At 40.6% G+C, this 20,503-nt stretch overlaps 1 protein-coding gene and 1 non-coding gene across 2 annotated transcripts; both read right to left on the bottom strand.

The window, feature by feature from the left end:
- Positions 1-699: 699 nt before the first annotated feature.
- On the bottom strand, positions 700-3,260 carry Eif1b (eukaryotic translation initiation factor 1B). Its single transcript, XM_076869278.2, has 4 exons — positions 3,001-3,260; positions 2,046-2,209; positions 1,468-1,569; positions 700-1,104 (listed from the first exon to the last, which is right to left on the bottom strand). The coding sequence occupies exons 1-4, from the start codon at positions 3,029-3,031 to the stop codon at positions 1,060-1,062; spliced, it is 342 nt and encodes a 113-aa protein (XP_076725393.1). The 5' UTR covers positions 3,032-3,260; the 3' UTR covers positions 700-1,059.
- An 8,900-nt stretch (positions 3,261-12,160) lies between these two features.
- Positions 12,161-12,262, bottom strand: LOC143384059 (U6 spliceosomal RNA). Its single transcript, XR_013089246.1, has one exon. It is a non-coding gene; the product is annotated as a U6 spliceosomal RNA (small nuclear RNA).
- Between the last annotated feature and the right edge of the window lie 8,241 nt (positions 12,263-20,503).

Genomic DNA, 20,503 nt, shown 5'->3' with positions numbered 1-20,503 from the left:
TGAGCACTTAACTACTGCTCTCAACAGAAAGCAGAAGACTGGAACCTGTGATGATGGGCTGCAGAAATCTCATAATTATAAGTACTGTAAATTTTCTTATAGCACCATCATGCCTGGTGCAGTGTCATTTGTGGCTCTTGCTTCTTTAGCCAAATATGGCTTTTCTACCTGAAAGCCTGAGCTTGCACCCTAACTCTGCCATGTTCTAGCATTCTGAGCAAGTTAACCTGAAACCCAATGTCTTTTTCTAGAAGATAAGTGATACCACCTCTTAAACTTGCAGGGCAGTGCCTGTGACTAGATGTATTGGTCATGAGCCTATAATAATATCTGGCATTTTGGGAAAAGATTAATGTTGGCAGCCCATTTAACAGAATTGTTAAAAAATACATAAAAGAAGTCTTATCTTTTGATACTATAAACCTGGTACTCTTAGAACACTACATTGATAAATTCCATGACAACTTTTAGTTGGCTTGCAAGGAGTGGTGCTGAGTTTATATTCCTGCTTGTATTCTTATTTTTTAATCAGTAAATGAAAAGCACAAGTTACATATACCAAAAGTTCTCTATTTCTGGGTGTAATAGCAGCTGCAGCTAATCAGAGGTCTTTGCAGAATGAGAAGTCCAATTTCCAAAGACAAAACATATGTCTATCTTACTTGATTAGACTTGGGAGCATAACTGCTTATAAAAGGATTCATAGATTTTTTTTTTTATTGTTAAGCTGCAACATACATGGTTTATTACAACAAAAAAAACATTTAATCAAGTGAAAATAAACTGAACAATAAACAAATAAACACTCAAAACAAAATATTTTCCATTGGAAACATGTTAAGATGAATACGGGGCTTTGTTACCATCTTACTGCAATTTTTTTATGTGTTACTAGCCTACATACCCCATGTTTTCTGTAATCATGCAGATGTGAATGGAAGTTTGAATGATTAAATACATGAAAAGTCCATTTACTGCAGAGAATCATTTCACAAGGCAGCCACACTGGTTTTAGAGAACAAAATCATTCAAGAAATTCTCCAAGTATTTAGGTTCATTTTAGAATCCGTGAACCTTAAGCTGCTCCTCCTTGACAATGCCAACCTGTAAAATAAAATTTAATTTAGTAGAATCACTCTGAGGTACACATAAGTTAATCTTTAAGAAAACATCAAACAGTGATCAAAAAGAACCAGCTAACAGTTCATTGCAACACTTATCTATGGCATGCACTGTTAAGAGCCAACAATTCAACACATATTTGTTTACCCTAATGCATGCCAAAAAATACCACTTAAACTGGATAAAAGTCTTATTGCTATCAAAATAAATACTAAGACTATATTTTCACTTGATTACCTAAATTTACTTTATTTGTGATTTTTACCAAAGGAAATAATTCATGTTGCTTTTAAATAAAATTTTAGAAGCAATCTCAGGTTACACATGAAGCACCCAATCACTTACCTCCAAGAGAAACTGGCAAATGTTTTTTCTTTGGTCACCTTGAAGTTGAATAACCTCCCCGTATTCAGGATGTTCAATCACAGTACCATTACAGGCAAATTTCTAGAATACACAAATGTACAACAGTATTTCATTAAATACAGTGAGGTTTTACTTCCCCATTTTAAACAAAACAAAAACACAAACTTAACTATTTTAGTAGGCTTGACTGTATTTAGGAAACAGACTGTCTCCTATAATCCCCAACAAAGTCTCAAGGATTAATTTGTAAGTGAATCAGTAGGTCACATGAAGGAAATGAGACATTAATATCTAAATTCTTTTAAATTTTATTTTGTTCGAAAGACCTGTATATCTTATTTTAAGATAGGGAGACAATCCGGGAGAATAGCCAAATTTCTGGATGTTAATTACAAAAAAGAAGAAGGAAAAAAAAAAACCCAAACATCAGCTTTTTTGGGTCTCATCATTTTCATCCACACTGATATATTTATTCAAAAGAAGGTGGGAACCACAATCCAATTCAGAGGTGTGCACCAATGATTCTATTTTAATCCTTTCTTCCTTAACGCTCTCACCTTTTTGAAAGCTTTCACAAGTTTCTTTTTGTCATAATCATCTGCAATGCCCTGAACTGTAGTCAGTGTCTTCCTGCCGTTCCGTTGCTGGATTCTTATATGAATGTAATCCTCAGTCCCTGCCGGGAGTAAGTCGTCACCCTTAGTTGCATCAGCAAAGGGGTCTGCAAAGAGAAAAACCGAAGCTGAAAAATACGTGTTAAGAAGCACTCTCTACAAATAGGGTACAATACCCATCTAGTCAGTTATCGAGGAAGGTTCTAGAGCTTTTGCTTTTATTTTGCCGGTGGGGATGGGATTGTCAGTGAGCCATTAATAAGACTTCCAAGGCACACTCAGGAAAATGAACAAAATTTGAGCAGGTATGTCCGCTGATAACTCGAATTAAAAACCGGTGTTACAGACAGACAACACGATCTTTGAAGCCGGTCCTCGAGTGAGCGACAGGGGATGGATACCTCCTTAATTTCTCTAGTCCCTATAAAAATGTGCGTCATCTCGATTACATTCAGATGACAACAGAAACATTCAAATGCACCCACCCCATCATTCAACCATAATTGGGCCTTGCAAAACTGAAAAAAAACAAAATGAAAAATAAAAACCCCACCACATTTAACAAAATAGACGTGACTACCCAGAAGCGTCCTTCTATAAATCGTTACGCGGGCCGGGGGGGGCCCGGGCCACTTCCCCGACCCATCCGAGGCCTGCGCCTGCATCCTCTGCTCCGTGCCCCCCAGGGCTGCGCGGACCCGGCTCGGCTCTCGCCAGCGAGTCTGGGGGCCCTTGGTGCGGGCGGAACCGGGCCGGGCCAAGCCTGGCGGAGCGGGGTCCGCAGCCCGTCGGCCGGCGCCGTCCCCGGGGAGGGGTCGCCGGGGCCCCGTCGCCATCTTCCGGACGCCCAGACAAAGCCCCGGCGGGGCCTCGGGGCCGGGTCGGCGGTGGACCTTACCGAAAGATTGGAGGTTCTGGATAGTGGACATGCGATACTAGTGTGAGGCCGGTGAGGGGATAAAATTGCTGCGGGGCCCGCCCGGATCGCCGTGTCAGGAGGCTGCAGTGGCGAGAAGACGGAGAGAATTGAGGCAGCGCGGCGCCGGGCTGGCTGGGGCTGGGGCGGCGGCAGCGGCGGCGGCGGCCGGGAGGAGCAGGAAGCGGCGGCGGCGGCGGACGCGAGGACGCGAGCAGGGAGGCGGCGCTGCGGTTCTCGCACAAAATGGCCGACGCGGGCTATTTAGCGGCGCGCGCCGCCACGTGATGCGGCCCGAGCGGGCGCAGCCCGAGCCGCGGGCGGGCGCTGCGTTGCCGTCAGTCACCCCGCAGCCCCGGAGCGGGGCTGGGTGCGCGGCGGTGCAGGAGCGCTGCAAGCCCCGGAGCCCCGGCCTGGACTCGCGACCCTGGACTCGCAGCCCCCGCTGCAGCGCGCCCCACGTTGTCCCTTGGGCTCCCGCCGCGGGGGAGATGGGAGCCTCCCTCCCAGGGCCGGGCCGACCTCCCATTCAGACTCCATCATGCATCCCCGGAGGTCTGCGTAAAACAGACTGACAGACCCCAGAGTTTCTGTTTCCAAAAGTCTGGGGTGTGACTTGAGAATTTGGCATCCGAAGGAGCTGCCTGGGGATGCGGATGCTGCCGGGTCTGGGACCAAGGCTTGAGGACCGGTGGCCAGCTTTATCAGGGGCCTGGCATCTAGTGTGGGCTGGCAGTGCGTGAAACAAACGTACCAGAAAACCAGTCTCTCTGCTTATCCGATGTTCCTCATAAGATCCAACACAGCACCTGAACGGATAGGTACCAAATATGAGTTGAAGGCAGGCTCAGCAAATAGGTTAATCAATAAAGTGGAATCAGAACTGCATCAGCTTCCCATCAAGTCACACACACCCTGACAGACTGTGGGAGGGGGCTCACTAGGCAGGTACCCAGTTGCCAAACTTGGTTGACTCTCTAGATCAAAGAGGTGGGCTAAATTTTAGTGATTCTTAACCTGTTTTGTTTTGTATGCCATGGCAGTCTTATGAATACTGTGGACCTCTTCTTAAAATGCTTTGAGTGCTTGAAGTAAAATACATAGGATTACAAAGGAAATCAATTATATAAAAATTTAAAAAACAGTATATTGATAACATAGTATGTGCCTCTGTATTAATGCATTAATTAGCAAGATCTAGTAGCAGGTACAATAGCTATTATAATTTTTAAGAGGTGATGAAAGATATTTTGAGGTGTCTGTAACATCAGAAATGCAATATAAAAGTGTCTGTGACTTCCATTGATACAAAGTGAAAGGTCCTCTTAACACTACTGTGATGTTCCATTATGAATGGAAGGAAACATTAAATTTTCCTTAGAGGTTAGGAAAAAATGAGGTGTAATCCTTTTTCCCCCATCTCATTTTAGAGATACCATCTTGCAGTTTTATCTGTGGACCAAGGATTCTGCAGACCACAGGTTAAGAATACCAGGATTTATGATCTTTTGTGATTAACAATGATTATAGTTACCATTTATCAAGTTCTTACTATTTGCCTGTTCCAACACTTATATATAATATTATTCCTCTTCATAGCTATTCCCTAAGATAGATTACACTATAGAGTAATAAAAGATAGAGGCTTTTATAGATTAAATAATTTGCCTAAAAATCAGATTATTAACTCTCAGAAATCTGTATTTTGGGGGCTCCTAGCTCTGATTAAAAAGAAAAAAACTTCCTTTATCCAAACTCAAATATAAAATTCTAGAGCTGGTTCCAAAGTAGGGAGAATCAATATACTTTCATAGGTGTGCCTTATAGCAATTTTTAGTACTTTAATTGTATACTTCAACTTAACACCATAATACTCTTCAGTGATTTTTTTAACACTACAGGAACAGAATAAACAAAATGCATCTGTGTTTCCTCTCTTACCAGATAGATATTCATAACCATATTGTATTACATTGTTTCTAGAAGGAACCAAGTACAATCTACTGAAGAAAAAGTAACAGAGGAAGAGGAGTTAATATATATATATATAATCTCCAGAAACATTTAGAGTTTTCTAGTAATTCCCTGTTAAGAGAATTCATCCTCCTTGAGTACTAATGTTTGCATCAGAAACTTCCAGGAGCTCAGAAATCATTAATCAACCCAAACAAAAATAGAAAGAGTTGGGTATGGTGGTGCATGCCTATAATCCCAGTGGCTTGGAAGGCTGAGGCAGAAGGATGGCATATTCAAAGCCAACCTCAGCAAAGTACAGTGCTAAACAACTCAGTGAGACCCTGTTTCTAAATAAAATACGAAATAAGGCTGGGGATGTGGCTCAGTGGTCTGGTGTCCCTGAGTTCAATCCCTATTCCGCCGCGGCCCCCCCCCTCCCCGCCTAAAAAGGGGGGAAGAACTAAGAGCTGTGGTTATTAAAAGCTCTTCTGACTCTGATCATTCATAATCTTTGTGTTCAGATCTTCACTGTCCAGTCCAGGAACCAGTAACCACCTGTGGCCATTGAGCACTTGAAGTATAACTGGTACAAAGTGAGATGTGCTATCAGTATAAAATATACAATGGACTTCCAAAGACTTATTGTCTTAACTTCACCTGTTTTCTTACTTTTTAAAATGTGCTGCTAGAAAATTTAAAATTACATGTAGCTTGAATTCTGTTTCTATCAGATAGTATTGGTTTAGAGCGAAAGAATTTGACTCATTTATAAAGTTATCATAAAAAATTAAAAAACCAAAGCATTTAAAATCTAGAATACTTAATTTTAAGAGGTACCCACCTAGTTTTAAGGGGATTATTTCTAGTGATATTTCCCAAAACAATTTAAATCATTCATAGAAAACAGTAATACTGACTAAAGGAATCAGGGAAGATAAAATAAAAGTGGAATGTTGAAAAAGAAAAGCCTTCAATGTTAGAAGTAGATCCCAAGTCTGGCTCTTAACATCTTAGCAGTTAAGACAAAGAAAATCAGCTAGAGAATCCCCGTTCTACAGGATGAAACATACCAGTTGTGCAGGAGGAGTAGCTTTGCCTGACTCTGAGCCATGGGAGCTGTTTCTCTTGGGCCCTCATAAAGGGGACACTATGATGTAGTAGACAGCATCCCTTGCCTACAATGAAGACAATGGTGGGTTTTATTCAGCTGTTTCTTATGTTTGCTCGCCATGAAGCTGTGTGATTTGGTTGGAACCTTGGTCCCCAACCATCCATAGACTGCCTACTGGGGTGGAGATGTGATGATGATACCACTCAGATTTCCTGCTTCAGGGAGCCTACTTGAGCGCAGCTGCTGCACTCTGAATTCAACCTTGCATCCCCCTGAGACCATGTTTCCTATTGGCTGTTTCCAGCCAGTGACTGAAAACAAAGACACTAATGCAGACCTGATCTTGAGAGATGTGGAACTCCCCTCTGATGGGTGACTCCAGCTCAAGGACTCTTCATGAGTCCAGTTGCACTTTCTTGGATTTGGGCTGAAGTCTAAGATTCTTCTTATCCAACCCTTTTCTCTCTCCTTCACAGAGTCACTGTGACTCTGGCTTCTTCCTCCTTTGTTCCCTGTGTTTCCCTTGCACATCTAATTCCATATTTTTTGTTGTTATTGTTCTCATCAGTTCTAACTCCATTTTGATGACAGTTTCTCAAAGCACCCACATAGATGCACCTAACTCCAGATGGGTTGGTGAGAACACAATAGGTAGAAAGAAAATTCAGTTTAAAAACCTCTGCTTCTCCTCTCCCCCTGCCTAAAATCTCTTTGTGAACTATATTGGATTTCATGAGGCTAAGAGAAATTTCTCATATCCTGCCTGAAGGCTTAAGGCCTTCTATATAAAGCAGGGCAGGCAGCCTTTTCTTCTCCTGGCTGTGTGCCCAATAACATGCCCTTTATACTTTTCAAATCTAGTAGTAACAAAATGTGAAAATGCAAAAAGGTTAAAAAAAAAAGAAGTTCACAGAGTATTTAGAGCAGATACCTAAATCTTCCCAGGGAAGGCTTCTGCCCACTCCTGACTGGGAAGACCCTAGGATCTTTAATTAAGTGTAGCTACTTAATTTTAAAATATTGATAGTACCGGGGGTGGTGGCTCATACCTGTAATCTCAGCAACACAGGAAGATGAGGCAGAAGGATTGCAAGTTGTAGGCCAGCCTTAGCAACTTAGTGAGACCTTATCTCACAATAGAAAAAAGGAGGGCAGGGTTGGGGAAGTGGCTCAGTGGTTAAATGCCCCTTGGTTCAATTCCTGGTACCAGTATATATATATTGGCATATATATTGGTACACACACACACACACACATATAATTGATAGTGATGATGCTTTTTTTTTTTTTTTTTGTCTGTTTGCAATGCTATAACAGATTACCTGAGACCAGATAATTTATAAAGAATCAATTTAATGGTTCACAGTTCTGGAGGCTGGAAGTCCAAGTCAAGGAGCTGGTAGGTTTAGAGATTCAGATTCCAAGATGGTGCCTTGAATGCGGCATCCTTCAGAGAGGCAAAAACTCTTCATTCTTACATGGCAAAGGCAGAAGGGCTAAGAAGCAAAAGAGGGCCAAACTTGCTGATTTTTAACAGCATTAATCTATTCATGAGGACAGACCTCTCATAACCTAAGCACCTCCCATTAGGCCCTGCACCTCAGTGCTGTTGCATTGGGGATTAAGATTCCAAGACATATATTTCTAGGGGACACATTCAAACCATAGCAACGAGAAACATGTTGATGATTAGCATATTATATGTGTAGTATCGGCAGAGTGTTATGTTGTACAGAAACAAAATTTATGCATGTGTTAAAGAGTCAATATTTTTTCTTATTTTCAGAGATCTTGTGAATCTCAAAGGAGAGTTAAAACAAGCCAATGTACAATCGTGAATCAAATTGAATAAGAACATTTCGGAGATCTGGGAGGTTGAAGACTTACTGGCGCTAACTCAAGAAATCTGAGGGCATTTCCCTGCAGTAATCACTCTCCAATAGTCAACTTAAACAGAAGGGAATGTTGACATATGGTCATGTCATTCAATTTCTGGTTTCAAGAAAGGAGCAGGGGCGCATTCAAATTTCTTCTTCATTCTCCCTTTCTGCTGTCATGAACTGTGAAGGGTTTAAGATTTTACCCTACTTGCAAGCTACCAAGTTAGCCTTCCATGGATGATGATAGAAGACATGACACTCCTGGGTTAGAGACAAAAGACTTTATTACTCATGGCAAAAGCAGTAGCCAGAGATTAGTGTTTGTGCTGTTTTCCCATGTCCCCAACTCCCAAGTTATAACACACGTGGAACTAGACGGCTGTTTACAAAGGCTGTGGATTGCATTGCAGGAGAGAAACACAGTGCTTTTGGAATTTTTTGTGAGCAGTAACAAGCTTGTCTAGAGGGAGATCGTATCTCATCCAGCCAGACTGCTCCCTGCAAAGGCAACTCTGAGAAATTGAAGCCAGAATTAGGCAGTCCATATAGATAGGTAAATTGAGTCAGGTCGATGAAGGAGGCCAGTTTTGAGTGATTCCGGGAAGTTGGAGACTGCTCCCAGAGGGACTGAAATTTCTTCGGAGCCCTTCCTCCACCCTTATCAAAACCTGCCCCTGCTCCAACCTGTTGCTAAGGTAAACTGTCCCAGGAATTTCCCGTCCCTACAGGGAGCTATAAGGTTGTTAATTAATGTGTCCTGGGCTGCTCCTGCCCTTCCCCTTTCAGCACACCTGTTTCCCACCTTTTGGCCATCCCACTGAGCAGTCATAAACCGAAAGAAGGAGAGAGAGATAAGGGGAAGAGAGCTGGAGAAAAAGGAAGCCTAAGACCTACAAAAACGCAGAACACCCTTGCTACTCGGGATACCAGGATCCTAGCTATGGCCCCTTCTCTCTCCCGGGAGAAGTCGATGTTACCCCTTTTTAAATAAACCCTGGTTTATATGCTCGCCTCGGTGTGCTTCTCTAATGTTCAAATTTCAACATGTGAGGGAGCAGAATTCATCACCCATAACCGGTGTGACCAAAATGATCAAGATATAAAGTGGTCAAGCCTTGAATTCCTGGCAAACCCAGAACCTGCAGGTACTCTCAGGGTCTATCCTGGATTGCCTGTCCCAACAACTGCCTACCCTCCTTTTTTTTTTTTTTTTTGTGACAGAGTTGCTAATACAAGTTGGGAGCTTCTAGAACACTAGAGTAGTCATGTTTACTAGTGGACAAGGCTATTGTATCTGGACAGGCAGTGTTTACAAATGCATCTCACTTTTATCTCTTTTTTTTCAAACATCTGGAAGTTCAAGGGAGTTGACCTAGCCCTCATCCTTCTCTCTTTGATCTCTCCTCTATCCTTGAGCTCTCTTGTCTCTTCATTTTCCTGCCTCCCATAGAGCCGACTGGTCCTGTAAGTTAAGTTGAGGTTAGGGGAGGGATGTGTTCCCAGAGGCCACCAGTCCTTGACTTTGAGTTGCTGCTCAGCTTTCCTAGTACATTGAGCTTTCAGTCACAAGCTTGGCCTACAAGAGTGGAATTTTTCTTTCCTTGGCCACTGACCCTTGAGAAGTTATCTCCCTTGTGGACTTCTGGGGGACGGGTGGCTTATGGTTTGAGTATTACCTATATCCAGTGGCTTATTTATAGTGTAGAATTTAAGAGCCTGGGCGTAAGAGTTAGATTTGGCATCATATCCTTGTCCAGCCATTAGTAGCTGTGAGAACTTGATGTTTCTAAGTCACAGTTTGCTGTGACAAGGACATGATAATTCCTACCGCATAGAATTCTGTAATGATTGCACCAAAAAAAATGTATCAAAAGCACTTAGACAGAGCCTGGCACCGGAGATGAAGCATTGTTTGTTCAAAGTCTTTTTCCGGGAGTTTCTGTGATGAGAATGCTTGGAAATGACTCTGTTATGAGGTTGAGGCAGTTAATAGAGCATTACACATTCTCCTACACAATATATATGATATTTCTCTTCATTTCCTGTGATCCTGTGCTCTTGCAAAATTTCATCATAGCTGCTCACTTTGGTTCATTCTGATAGAGTTTTTCTTGGAATGGTGGCAGTCAATTTATGCAACTGATTATATTGCAACAGTTCAGGAGAAATAGATACAAAATTTAAAAAAAATAAATAAAACCATTTTTCTGCCCCAAATTTATATAGACTCCCAGTGTAGGAAATGACAAGTATGCACAGTGTAATTTGTCTGAGGTGAAATGTCCCACCCATTGCTACTCCTTCTCATCTCTATGCTCAGGACAGCACGTTGTCCCTCTCTAATGGTTGATTTGTGTGTTATTCAATAAGATCTGACTTTGACATTGTGAGATCTGGGCAGTTTATGCAACTCCTCATTTAAAAAATAGATGTTCTTGGAATCACATCTGTTAAATAAAAGTAAATATAATCTTTCTTTTTGAAATAAGTTTAGGAAAAGTGTTTGACTATTATTAATTGTAGGATTTATTATAAATGAACCTGGGATTTTTGGATTAAGTCTTGACTGTAATCTCAATTGATGTGGAGGCAGAATCTTCACTCCTTTCTTTTGACCACAGAAATAGCTCTAATGGAATACTGTAACAATCTGCCCCATAGACAGGCACATATTTCTTTTACATTCAAAAAAAAAATGTTAAAATTCCCATCATTTTTTTTTAGAGAGAGAGAGAGAGAGAACTTCTTTTTAATATTTATATTTTAGTTTTCAGCAGACACAACATTTTTATTTGTACGTGGTGCTGAGGATCGAACCCAGGCCGCATGCATGCCAGGCGCGTGCGCTACCACTTGAGCCAAATCCCCAGCCCAAAACTCCCATCATTTGCTCCATAATGCATTGATACTGTAGAACTGAAGCAGTTAAATGATCACTTTAAAAGTGACATCTTACTCCACAGTTTTTCGGCTCAACAACAATAACAACAACTAGATTAGGCTTCCTGAGAGAGAATAGGAGGAGATAAATTCCAAAAGGAGACAGAGTGGTTAAGTTGTTTTCCTCATTGTGACTAGTGCCTAAAAGGTCTGTTCATAAAATATGTTCAGAATATGTATTTTATGCCACTTTATATATAATGAAAAACCTTACAACCATGTAAAGTCCATTTCTTCTCTTTCAACCTTTGTTATTTTATCATACATTTTATTTTTGTACTATCTCATTTTCTTTAAAAAGTCATCTATCTATCTATCTATCTATCTATCTGTCTATCTATCTATCTATCTACCTACCTACTAGATACCAGGAACCTTGGGTTGCTCTGCCTCTGAGCTATGTCCCCAGCTCTTTTTATTTATTTATTTTTATTTTGAGATACAGTCTCACTAAGTTGCTGATGGCCTCTCTAAATTGCTGAGGCTGGCTTTGAACTTGCGATCTTCCTGCCTCAGACTCCCAAATTGCTGGGATTATAGACATGTACCATTGTGCCTGGCTTAAAGGAAAAAAAAAGTTAATTGTATCTTAAGAAGGTTTAAATAATAAGAAAAAGGTCTTGGATATTTATCCATATAATTACTACTTCTAGTGCTCCTCACTTCTTTGTGTGGGCCCATATTTTCTTCTGTCATTATTTTCCTTCAGCCTGAAGAACTTCTCATCATTTTAGACAACATGTAACATGGGTCTGTTGGTGATTAATTCTTCTAGTTGTCTGTCTAAAGTATCTTTTTCCATCTTCATTTTTGAGTGTTTTTGTTGGATATAAGATTCTAAGTTGACAAGGTTTTTTTTTTTTTTTTTTTTTTTAAAGAGCTTTAAAAATGTTGTTCCATTTTCTACTAGCTCCCATTGTTCTCAACGAGAAATCTACTGTTATCTGTTTTCTTTCTTCCCTGACATAACATCTTTTTTTCTAGCTGCTTTTAAGATTTTCTCATTATCACCAGTTTTGAGTGATGTTATCATATTGTGCCTTGGTATGTATTTCAGTGTTTCTTGTGTTTTAAGTTCAATAACTCTTATCTTTAGGGTTATAATTTTCACCAAATTCTGAAAAAAAATTCATTATTTCTTCAAATACTGTTTCTGTCCATCCTGTCTTTCCTTTATTGGAAAGACTCCAGTTACAAATTTACTAAAACTGCTTAGAGTTGTACACAACTGATGTTCTGTTCATTTCTTTCCTCCTCTTTCTTCTCTTCCTACTCCTACTTCTTGTGTCATCCTGATGCAGGATGCAGATCTTCTCTATATCATTCTGATTTTAGTATATGTGCTACCAGAAAGCACATTACATTTTGTCCTCTCTGTGCATAATGTCTTTGCAATGTATCCACTTGGCTAAGCTGAATTTCCCAGAATTTCCTTTCTTGTATGTTTCCAGTTTAAGTGGTACACAAAGGCTATTCTTGTCAAATTTGGAAGAAAAGAAGCACTTTTGTAGCTGACCACACCTCAAGAGTATGAAGCTGTCTCTGAACCTGCAATTTCTTTACCTTCCCTAAATTTTCATTCATTTATTTAAAATTGGGAAGCTAGATATGTGTTGATAGTTCCATGAAAAAAAGAGCCCCTGATTCTACAGGATACCCTCACACCAAGGTCATAGGTAACAAGAAAGGATGCAGGCTTGAACCTTTCCTATAGGGGTCCAGCTTATGCTTCCAGGGGTTCCAGCTTGCTTCTGATTTTTTCTTCCTGAGTCTCCTTTACTGACTTCTTCCCTTGTGGACTATGCATCAGGCACAGAGATGCTTCTCCCCAGAAGGTGCTTATCCGGCCCTCACAACTACGCAGGGCAGCTCCCTGTAACAAATTCCTTTCTACATGTAAGTGTGTGTGTGTGTGTGTGTGTGTGTGTGTGTGTGTTCAACTAGATCGTGCATCCAGAGAAGCAGGATGACTAAGAGTTATTTGCAGGCCTGTGTGTGTTTTGTGTACTGTTCCCTTTTAACACTCAGGAAGCTCTTTTCTAGACTTCACATAGATTCCTTACACTTGTGTGCTAATCAGAATTCTATTGAACCTTGAGGAGGACCCAAGAACTTTGCCCCTCTCTGTTGATGCTCTCTCTCCTCAAATATTCTGTCTGCAGGTTCTAACTACCCTGCTATCCTTGGACTGTCCATGTTTTCTATAGAACTTCAGGAGTCTTCTGGGCTTTGCTAGGGTTCAGATAGGATTTCTTTCTTTCTTTTTGGTACCAGGGATTGAACTCAGGGTCACTTGACCTCTGAGTCACATCCCCAGCCTTATTTTGTATTTTATTTAGAGACAGGGTCTCACTGAGTTGCTGAGTGCCTCATTGTTGCTGAGGCTGGCTTTGAACGTGAGATCCTCCTGCTTTAGCCTCCTGAGCCGCTGGGATTACAGGCATGTGCCACTGTGCTGGCCCAGACAGGTCTTCAAGGGAATAGGATGGACCAATCACAGAGTTCATCTCCTTTCCCCCATCCCTCAGGAATCACGGTCCTTTGTTTGATATGGAGTTGTCACCAGCTGGCCAGGCCGGCAGGGTGAGCTGGGTCCAAAGGAGCTGGCTGTATCAATAACTTCTACCATGCGGCCAGCGCAATGGTTTCATTAATGAGGTTCTTGGCATAAAAGTTAGCTAGCGAGATCGAAATAAACACACAGACTCAGTTACCTTTTTTCTATGACCAGGTCCGAGACGGCTCCCCTCTCTGGTTCCCTCCTCTAACCGCCCGGCAGGGCAGCAAGGATTACTCAGGGCTAGCAGGAGAGAGAGAGAGCGAGCACGCCAGGGAGTAGCCTTTTATTGGGGAGCAAGAAATTCAGGGGATAATTCCATCCAATGAAGGTTGAAGGGGGGACCGCACTCCAAGGTCAGGGTCAGTGATTGGGCCTCCGGGGTCAGTGGTCAGTTACACCCCCACACGGACAGGTTCTCTCATCAGGAGAGGGCCGGGAAAGCTCCGACACAGCCAGAGCGCCTCAGACCCTAACCGGGAGTCACCCAGTCACGTGTGAGAATGGCTTCCGACAATAACTAAGAAAGAAGAAACCATGCAGCCCATGAACATGAGTTTCTAAGAACGGAGGCAGTACAACTTAGTGACCTCAAGGGTCAGATCCATGCTGAGCAGCACTGGAAAGAGCAAGAGAGTGAGCATACCAGAACCCCCCCCCCCCCCATTTACTGGGGAGAAGACATTCGATAGAATATTCTACCCAAATAAAGCAAGGGATAGTATTTCGAAGGCTGGAGTCTTCCTTTGTGATGTCTTGTGGTCAGCAGATTGATTGACATCTTGGCAAATCACGCCCATCTCCGGTGCTGTGTGAGATCACAGGCAGAGCCAGAGGAAGGGCACATTTGTGTTGCCCAGCCCAATCAGCATGCAACGCCCCAGACCAGTCCCCACATATGCTCAAATGCGCATCGCTCACACACACAGCCCACGGATGGCTCGCGACATGGAGTGTATTAATAATAGTTCTTTCTTACATTTTATTCTGTGTTTTCGTTGTTTCAGGCCGGAAATTGTGTTCCGTCCCCATTACTCCGTTTTAGTTGATAGCAAAAGTTCAGTATAGGAATTTTGAATAAAGGAAAAAACAAAATTCTCTTTGACATCTATCATGGGAGTAAGCTTTGAACTATGGGTATATGTGCCACTTAGGAGAAGAAAATTGACTTTTTTTTTCTTTTAAGAGCAATAATCATTTATCAGTGGAATAATACATAAATTTTTATCCACCCGTGGTATAAATTTCTTTTGGTGCTAAAAATCTGTACTTCAGAAAACCTCTAGGTATGTGTATTATTATTATTATTATTTTTAAATGGGGAAAACTTGGGTTGTTTTATGGCTGGGAAACGAACTAATCTGTAAATTATCTAATTGTTTCCATTACTTAAGTTTGCCCATTTACCCACTTTTTTTGTTGAGACCTTGAACATTTTCTTCTAAGTGCTGTTGTGAGGACTTAAAAAAAATCTGTGAATACTTGGTAAATATGAGTCAGTCCATAGCTAAAAAGAAGAACCACATGCTGAACTGAGACATACACTAAGCAAGCAAGGGAATTGCTACTAATATTTAGTCTCTTCCACTGTGTGACCCTGAAAGTGTGCACTTAATAACATTTACTCTTCATAACAATTTTGTGAGCTGAGGTTTATTATCTCATTTTATAGGAGAGGAAAATGAAATCCTGACAAGTTTATTATTCATTCAAGAACATAAAACCAGAAAGTGGCATAGCTGGGATTTGAACTCAGGCTTGTTTGCCTTCAAATTCCATATTCTTTTTTCCTATATTCTCACTCTCTTATGGAGGTTAAGCATACAATTTGATTCATGACACATTCAGTAGCATTTTTCACAGGAAAAGAATGAGTGAGTCTGGCCATTCTGGTGGCAGGCAAGATTTGGAACGGTGAAATGCAGTTTCATTGGCAACTGATGAGTGACTTAAAGTCAGTCAAGCACATCAAGTCACTGAAGTTCGCTTGAAGTATACTGAGGGTAATTTTTCATAATCACAGGGTTTTAGATAATAGCAAATTAAATATGAGACCATAGAGTTTTAATTGATTAGGAAAAAAAAAGATTGGATCTCCCTTACCTTCCTCAGAGACAAGGTATTAGTTCTTGACTTTACCCAAGCTCTGAAATAGTCCAGAAATTTCCCCCTAAGAGAAGAGCATGCATAAGTCCATTGGCCACAGCATTCATCAGTCAACTTCTAGTTGTAACATGCTTAGCATTCTTTTAGGTGCTGTGATAGGCACCAATCAATTAGGGAATAAGTTAGTACATGTGATAGGTTCAAGGTTGCAAATATAAGGCTTCCATTGTTTTTGTAAAGGTGAATCACCTGTCATGTATTATATGAAAATTCAGGCTTATTTCTCTCTTAAGAAAACAATTGGAATTTCCAGGTTATCTTTTTTAAAAAAAATTTTAATATTTATTTTTTAGTTTTCGGGGGACACAACATCTTTGTATGTGGTGCTGAGGATCCAACCCGGGCCGCACGCATGCCAGGCGAGCGAGCTACCGCTTAAGACACATCCCCAGCCCTTTCCAGGTTATCTTAAAAAAATAAAATAAAAACTTCAAGTGAGTTGGTAGCAATTATCCTGGCTTAGATAGAGAATAGGCTCCTGAATGTGTCATGATGCCCACTATTTACAACCTTCTCTTTAACACCGACGACATGCCAATTGTCACTATGGTTGCCAGTTGTCAGGAACACTGTGTGACCAACTGCTGATGACATTCAGCTTGTAGCCTCTTGTTGCAGATTTAAGAAGGCAAAATAGTTACTTTTGTACATTTTTTTGTAGCTCAGAGCTTCCTAAGAGTCAAGGGAAGACTCTTAGATTTTAGAATGTAGGAGAGACTCTGGAACAGAATCCATATTTGGATATTAAAACCTGATGTTGAAAGGAGAGCATTAATCAGAGGGGATTTTTAAGAGAAATCTGTAAGGGGAAAAGGGTGTCAAAGTCAGAAGGAAGATCCGTCATCTTGGTGAAGTCAAATGAAAGAAAAAACAAAAGAAGGAGAAAGAAAGAAAAGGAGGTGAAAAAAAGAAAAGGGAGGAAGAACAGGGAGAAAAGGTCAGAAGGATTTTCTGTGGAAAGAATTGCCTCCGTATGATAGCAAGAGGAGAACGGCCAAGAGTGCAGTGAAAACTTAGCCAAATAGAGTCTGGGTCTTGGTCCAATAGAGGCCCACCCGCTGTTTTTTTTTTTTTTTTTTTTTGGTACTAGAGATTGAACTCAGGGGCACTCAAAAACTGAGCCACATCCCCACCCCTATTTTGTATTTTATTTAGAGGCAGGGTCTCACGGAGTTGTTTAGCACTGTGCTTTTGCCGAGGCTGGCTTTGAACTCGTGATCCTCCTGCCTCAGCCTCTGGAGCTGCTGGGATTGTAGGCAATGTGTCACCATGTCTGGCCCACCTGCTGCTTTTAAAAATGTAAATTAGCTTTCATATTTCTTAAAAATTTGGATTTCAGTTTTTGTTTTTTTTAAATCTGAATTTCTAGCTCATCTTTAGAAAAGATTATCAAGGCTGATTTATAGATACTTTACTTCTGATTGCACAGATCCCAGGACTCCCTCCTTATGATAAGTGGAATTATGCTAAGAAAACTAGCAATGAATTAAGAAAATGGTAAGAGGAGGAGCCAAATATAATTACAATGCTCCACTTGGGGGACATTTTCCTTCAGGCCAAGAGTGAAGTCACAAGGAAAGAATTCTCATTTTGTATAAAAAATTTGATTTGTACCCTTTTTATCAAGAGATATTTGATGCTGCAGGACTTTTGGCTCACCTTCTGACCTGGGTTAGTCCAGAATAGCAAATAAACTACTTGGTTGCCATATTTTGTTGTTTTGCTGTTCTGTTCATTGAAATGTGTTTGCGTAGCAATTGCAGTTGCTGCTCAATTTCCATTCTCATTTCCTAGTAAAACAGAGTCCTGATTTTTTTCTGGGCTGCAGCGTGCCCAGACAAAAGACTATAGAGGACGTTTCATGGCTTCCCTTGCTAGACGTGACCAATGAGATGTGGACAGAAGTGTTCAATGGGTTTTCCAAAAAGATTGCTTAAAGGAAACTGAGTTCATTGGAAAAAAAGTACCCATTTTGCTTTTTCTTATTCCTTTCTGCTTCCTGGAATGCAGGCATGATGCTGGAAGTCTGACAGTCATTTTGGACTATGAGGAAACCTTGCAACTAGGGAAGCCGAATGATAAAGGGTGCCTGTCTTGGATGTGCAAGAAACCTCATGTGTTTAAGCCTCTGCTTTTTTGGTATTCAGTTAAATAAACCTGAACTTAACCCTAGCTTGAAGAGGAGGGCTGCCTGAAGGGAAACCCCAGGATTCTGAGAAGCTGGGCAAATGTTCTGTTGCTCTGTGTTGGTCTTATCTGCGTCTCTGCATTACTACCCATGATCTGGGAGACTTGGGCCAGCTCAATGTGGGTTGTAGGACGGCACAGGAGATGTAAACTGATAGTACACTGTGTCTCTTCAAACTTCAGAGGCCACATTCATAGCAGGGGAGATGTCTGTTAACCATCTTTCTCTGATTTCTTTAATAAATTGCAATGGCAGACAGCATCCTACAAGATTATTAGAGGGAAGAGTTGATCAAAGTAGCATTGTTTAATGTCTGCCTTGAAAACCATTCTCCTAGACTATTCACATGGAACTAACAGTGCGGTCCTTGAAACTCAAGTTTAAAAGCTCTGACATCAAGTCATCATTTCTTGGCTTTTTATACTTTTTTAGTGTGTTGGAGAGTTGACCACCAGCTGGCATATGTGACTATCCATAACTGTTGTTATATCATTATTATTATTATATTATATTATTAATGCTTTTGGGAAAGCATTTCCCAACTTGTCCAATGCCTGGCTCCACCCTTTGGATCTTCCAGACCACTGCCTGAGCCAGCAACTAAAAGGTGAACCCAGGGCTGAAGAGATCTTTCTGGACTTAGTTTCTACTCATTTGCAAAGTTAGGCATTTAGGCCCACGGTGTTAATTTTGCCAGCAGCATAACTACTACTATCTAAGATTTGTCCATATTTGATGGAAACAGTATATAGACAGTATTGCTTTAGATATTCTAAAGTCCACCCCTGGATCAAATCAGGTCAGCAGAGAAGCTGAGAATGTATATTGTATTTCAATTAGACCCTGCTACCCCCACCCCTGTGCTGCTCTTGCTGAATTGTTTTGGGATGATGTCATCAGCCTGTGCTGAGAGACAAGGAAGGAAATAGCACAAATGACACTCATTGTGGTCTGTCTCATAGGAAGGTTGTCAAGGATTTTTTTTTTTTTTTAATATATCTCAGTATCTATTTATAAGGATCCTTAGAGAAAGGCCTAACTGATTTTATGAACAAGAACAGTGTAGCACTCCTGAGAAACCATTCTCTCTTTTTCAGAGAGAGAGATAGAGATAGATAGATAGAGAGAGAGAGAGAGAGAGAGAGAGAGAGAGAGAGAGAGAGAGAATTTTTTAATATTTATTTTTTTCGGTGGTCATAATATCTTTATTTTATTTTATTTTTTTATGTGGTGCTGAGGATCGAACCCAGCGCCCTGCGCATGCCAGGCAAGCACACTACCGCTTGAGCCATATCCCCAGCCCAACCATTCTCTTTTTAACCTTTTAAACCTGTTTATAAATATCCAGTTTCCTCTTCTCCCTGTAAAGGCTGTAAGGAGATTTACACTCTCTCTGAAATGAGGCAGAGAATAAATAAATAAACAAATTTTATATAAATGAATTTTTATTATGTTTAAATAAAGTTATGAGAAAATACAAAGACTGTGATTAAATACTTAGGCATTTTCATTTTATTTCTGCAGCAGAGTTTCAATATGAACTTCTCCTAGATTTATACTGGTTACTAGTTATATGATGCTTAACTTTCAAAGCTCTGGAATTAAAAAACAATACTCTCTTTCAACTGATGTGTCCACACACTTCTAAGTTATTTTGCTATCACGTTTTTACAAATGAACATTTCAGTAGCAGCATGGGGTCAGGGGGAGGTTGTACAGAAGGAATGGGAGATGTTGATGGGTTTGGGGAGTTGGTGAGGGGAGGTCCATTATGAGAGCTTCTATCAGAGCAGATTAACTTCAGTAACCAAAGCCCCAAGCACTAACTCTGCCTAGCAGGCATCACTATACCTCAGTTTCATCCATAAATTGTGAAAAACTAAACAAAACAAAACACTATTTGTGAAAATATAATAGATCTACCTGTTAGGAAGAACAAATGAAGGTCTTTTTTTGAAATAACAAGATGCAATTAAAAAACAAAACAAAACAAAACAAAAAACAACAAGGCATTTTTACTATTGCCAGCACTTGGTAGCTGTGGGAAGGTATTTCCTTGAATCTTCCCTATCTTCTCCTTTATTTTGATGACTTGTAGATAAACTGGAACCATGGGAAGTGGAGAGGTTGAGTGATCTGTAGATTATCATCCTGAGCATGAGTTCCTTTTCCCAAGTATAAATAGCAGCATTTCCATATTGCAGTTTAAGAAAAAAAATTGTTTCCAACTGTGAATTAAGACACATGATGGTTGACCTGGCGATGTCTTGGCTCCCAAACAGAAGCAAGCCTTTTTCCCATCCGATAGTTATATTTTAACGGGCACTTAAGACTCTGATGGTTTTATCTAAGCATATAGCCATTTTGCCTAAAGTCTCACCAGAGTGTATTTTGTGTGTGCGTATTTGTTAATTTCATTTAACAAATGGAAATAAGTTTTGTGTTAATATTATTATCATCATCATAATTTTACAGAGGAGAAGCTAAGAGAAATCAAAATCCTATTCCAATTCATAAATCTTATAGTAAATAGGTAGAATGAGACATGGATCTCAGGCTTCTGATTTCAAGTCTCATGGTGTTTCCAGTTCACACTCTCTAAATGACAGAAATTGAATAAATATATCTAAGTGATTCACAGAGCAGGAGGGAACAACAACATAATCAGCTGGTTATCAAGAAACAGG

The sequence above is a fragment of the Callospermophilus lateralis genome, chromosome 1 (genome assembly GCF_048772815.1).
Source record: "Callospermophilus lateralis isolate mCalLat2 chromosome 1, mCalLat2.hap1, whole genome shotgun sequence".
Lineage (NCBI taxonomy): Eukaryota > Metazoa > Chordata > Mammalia > Rodentia > Sciuridae > Callospermophilus > Callospermophilus lateralis.
The sequence above is the reverse complement of the archived record's forward strand: the minus strand, read 5'-3'. Positions and strand labels throughout refer to the sequence as shown.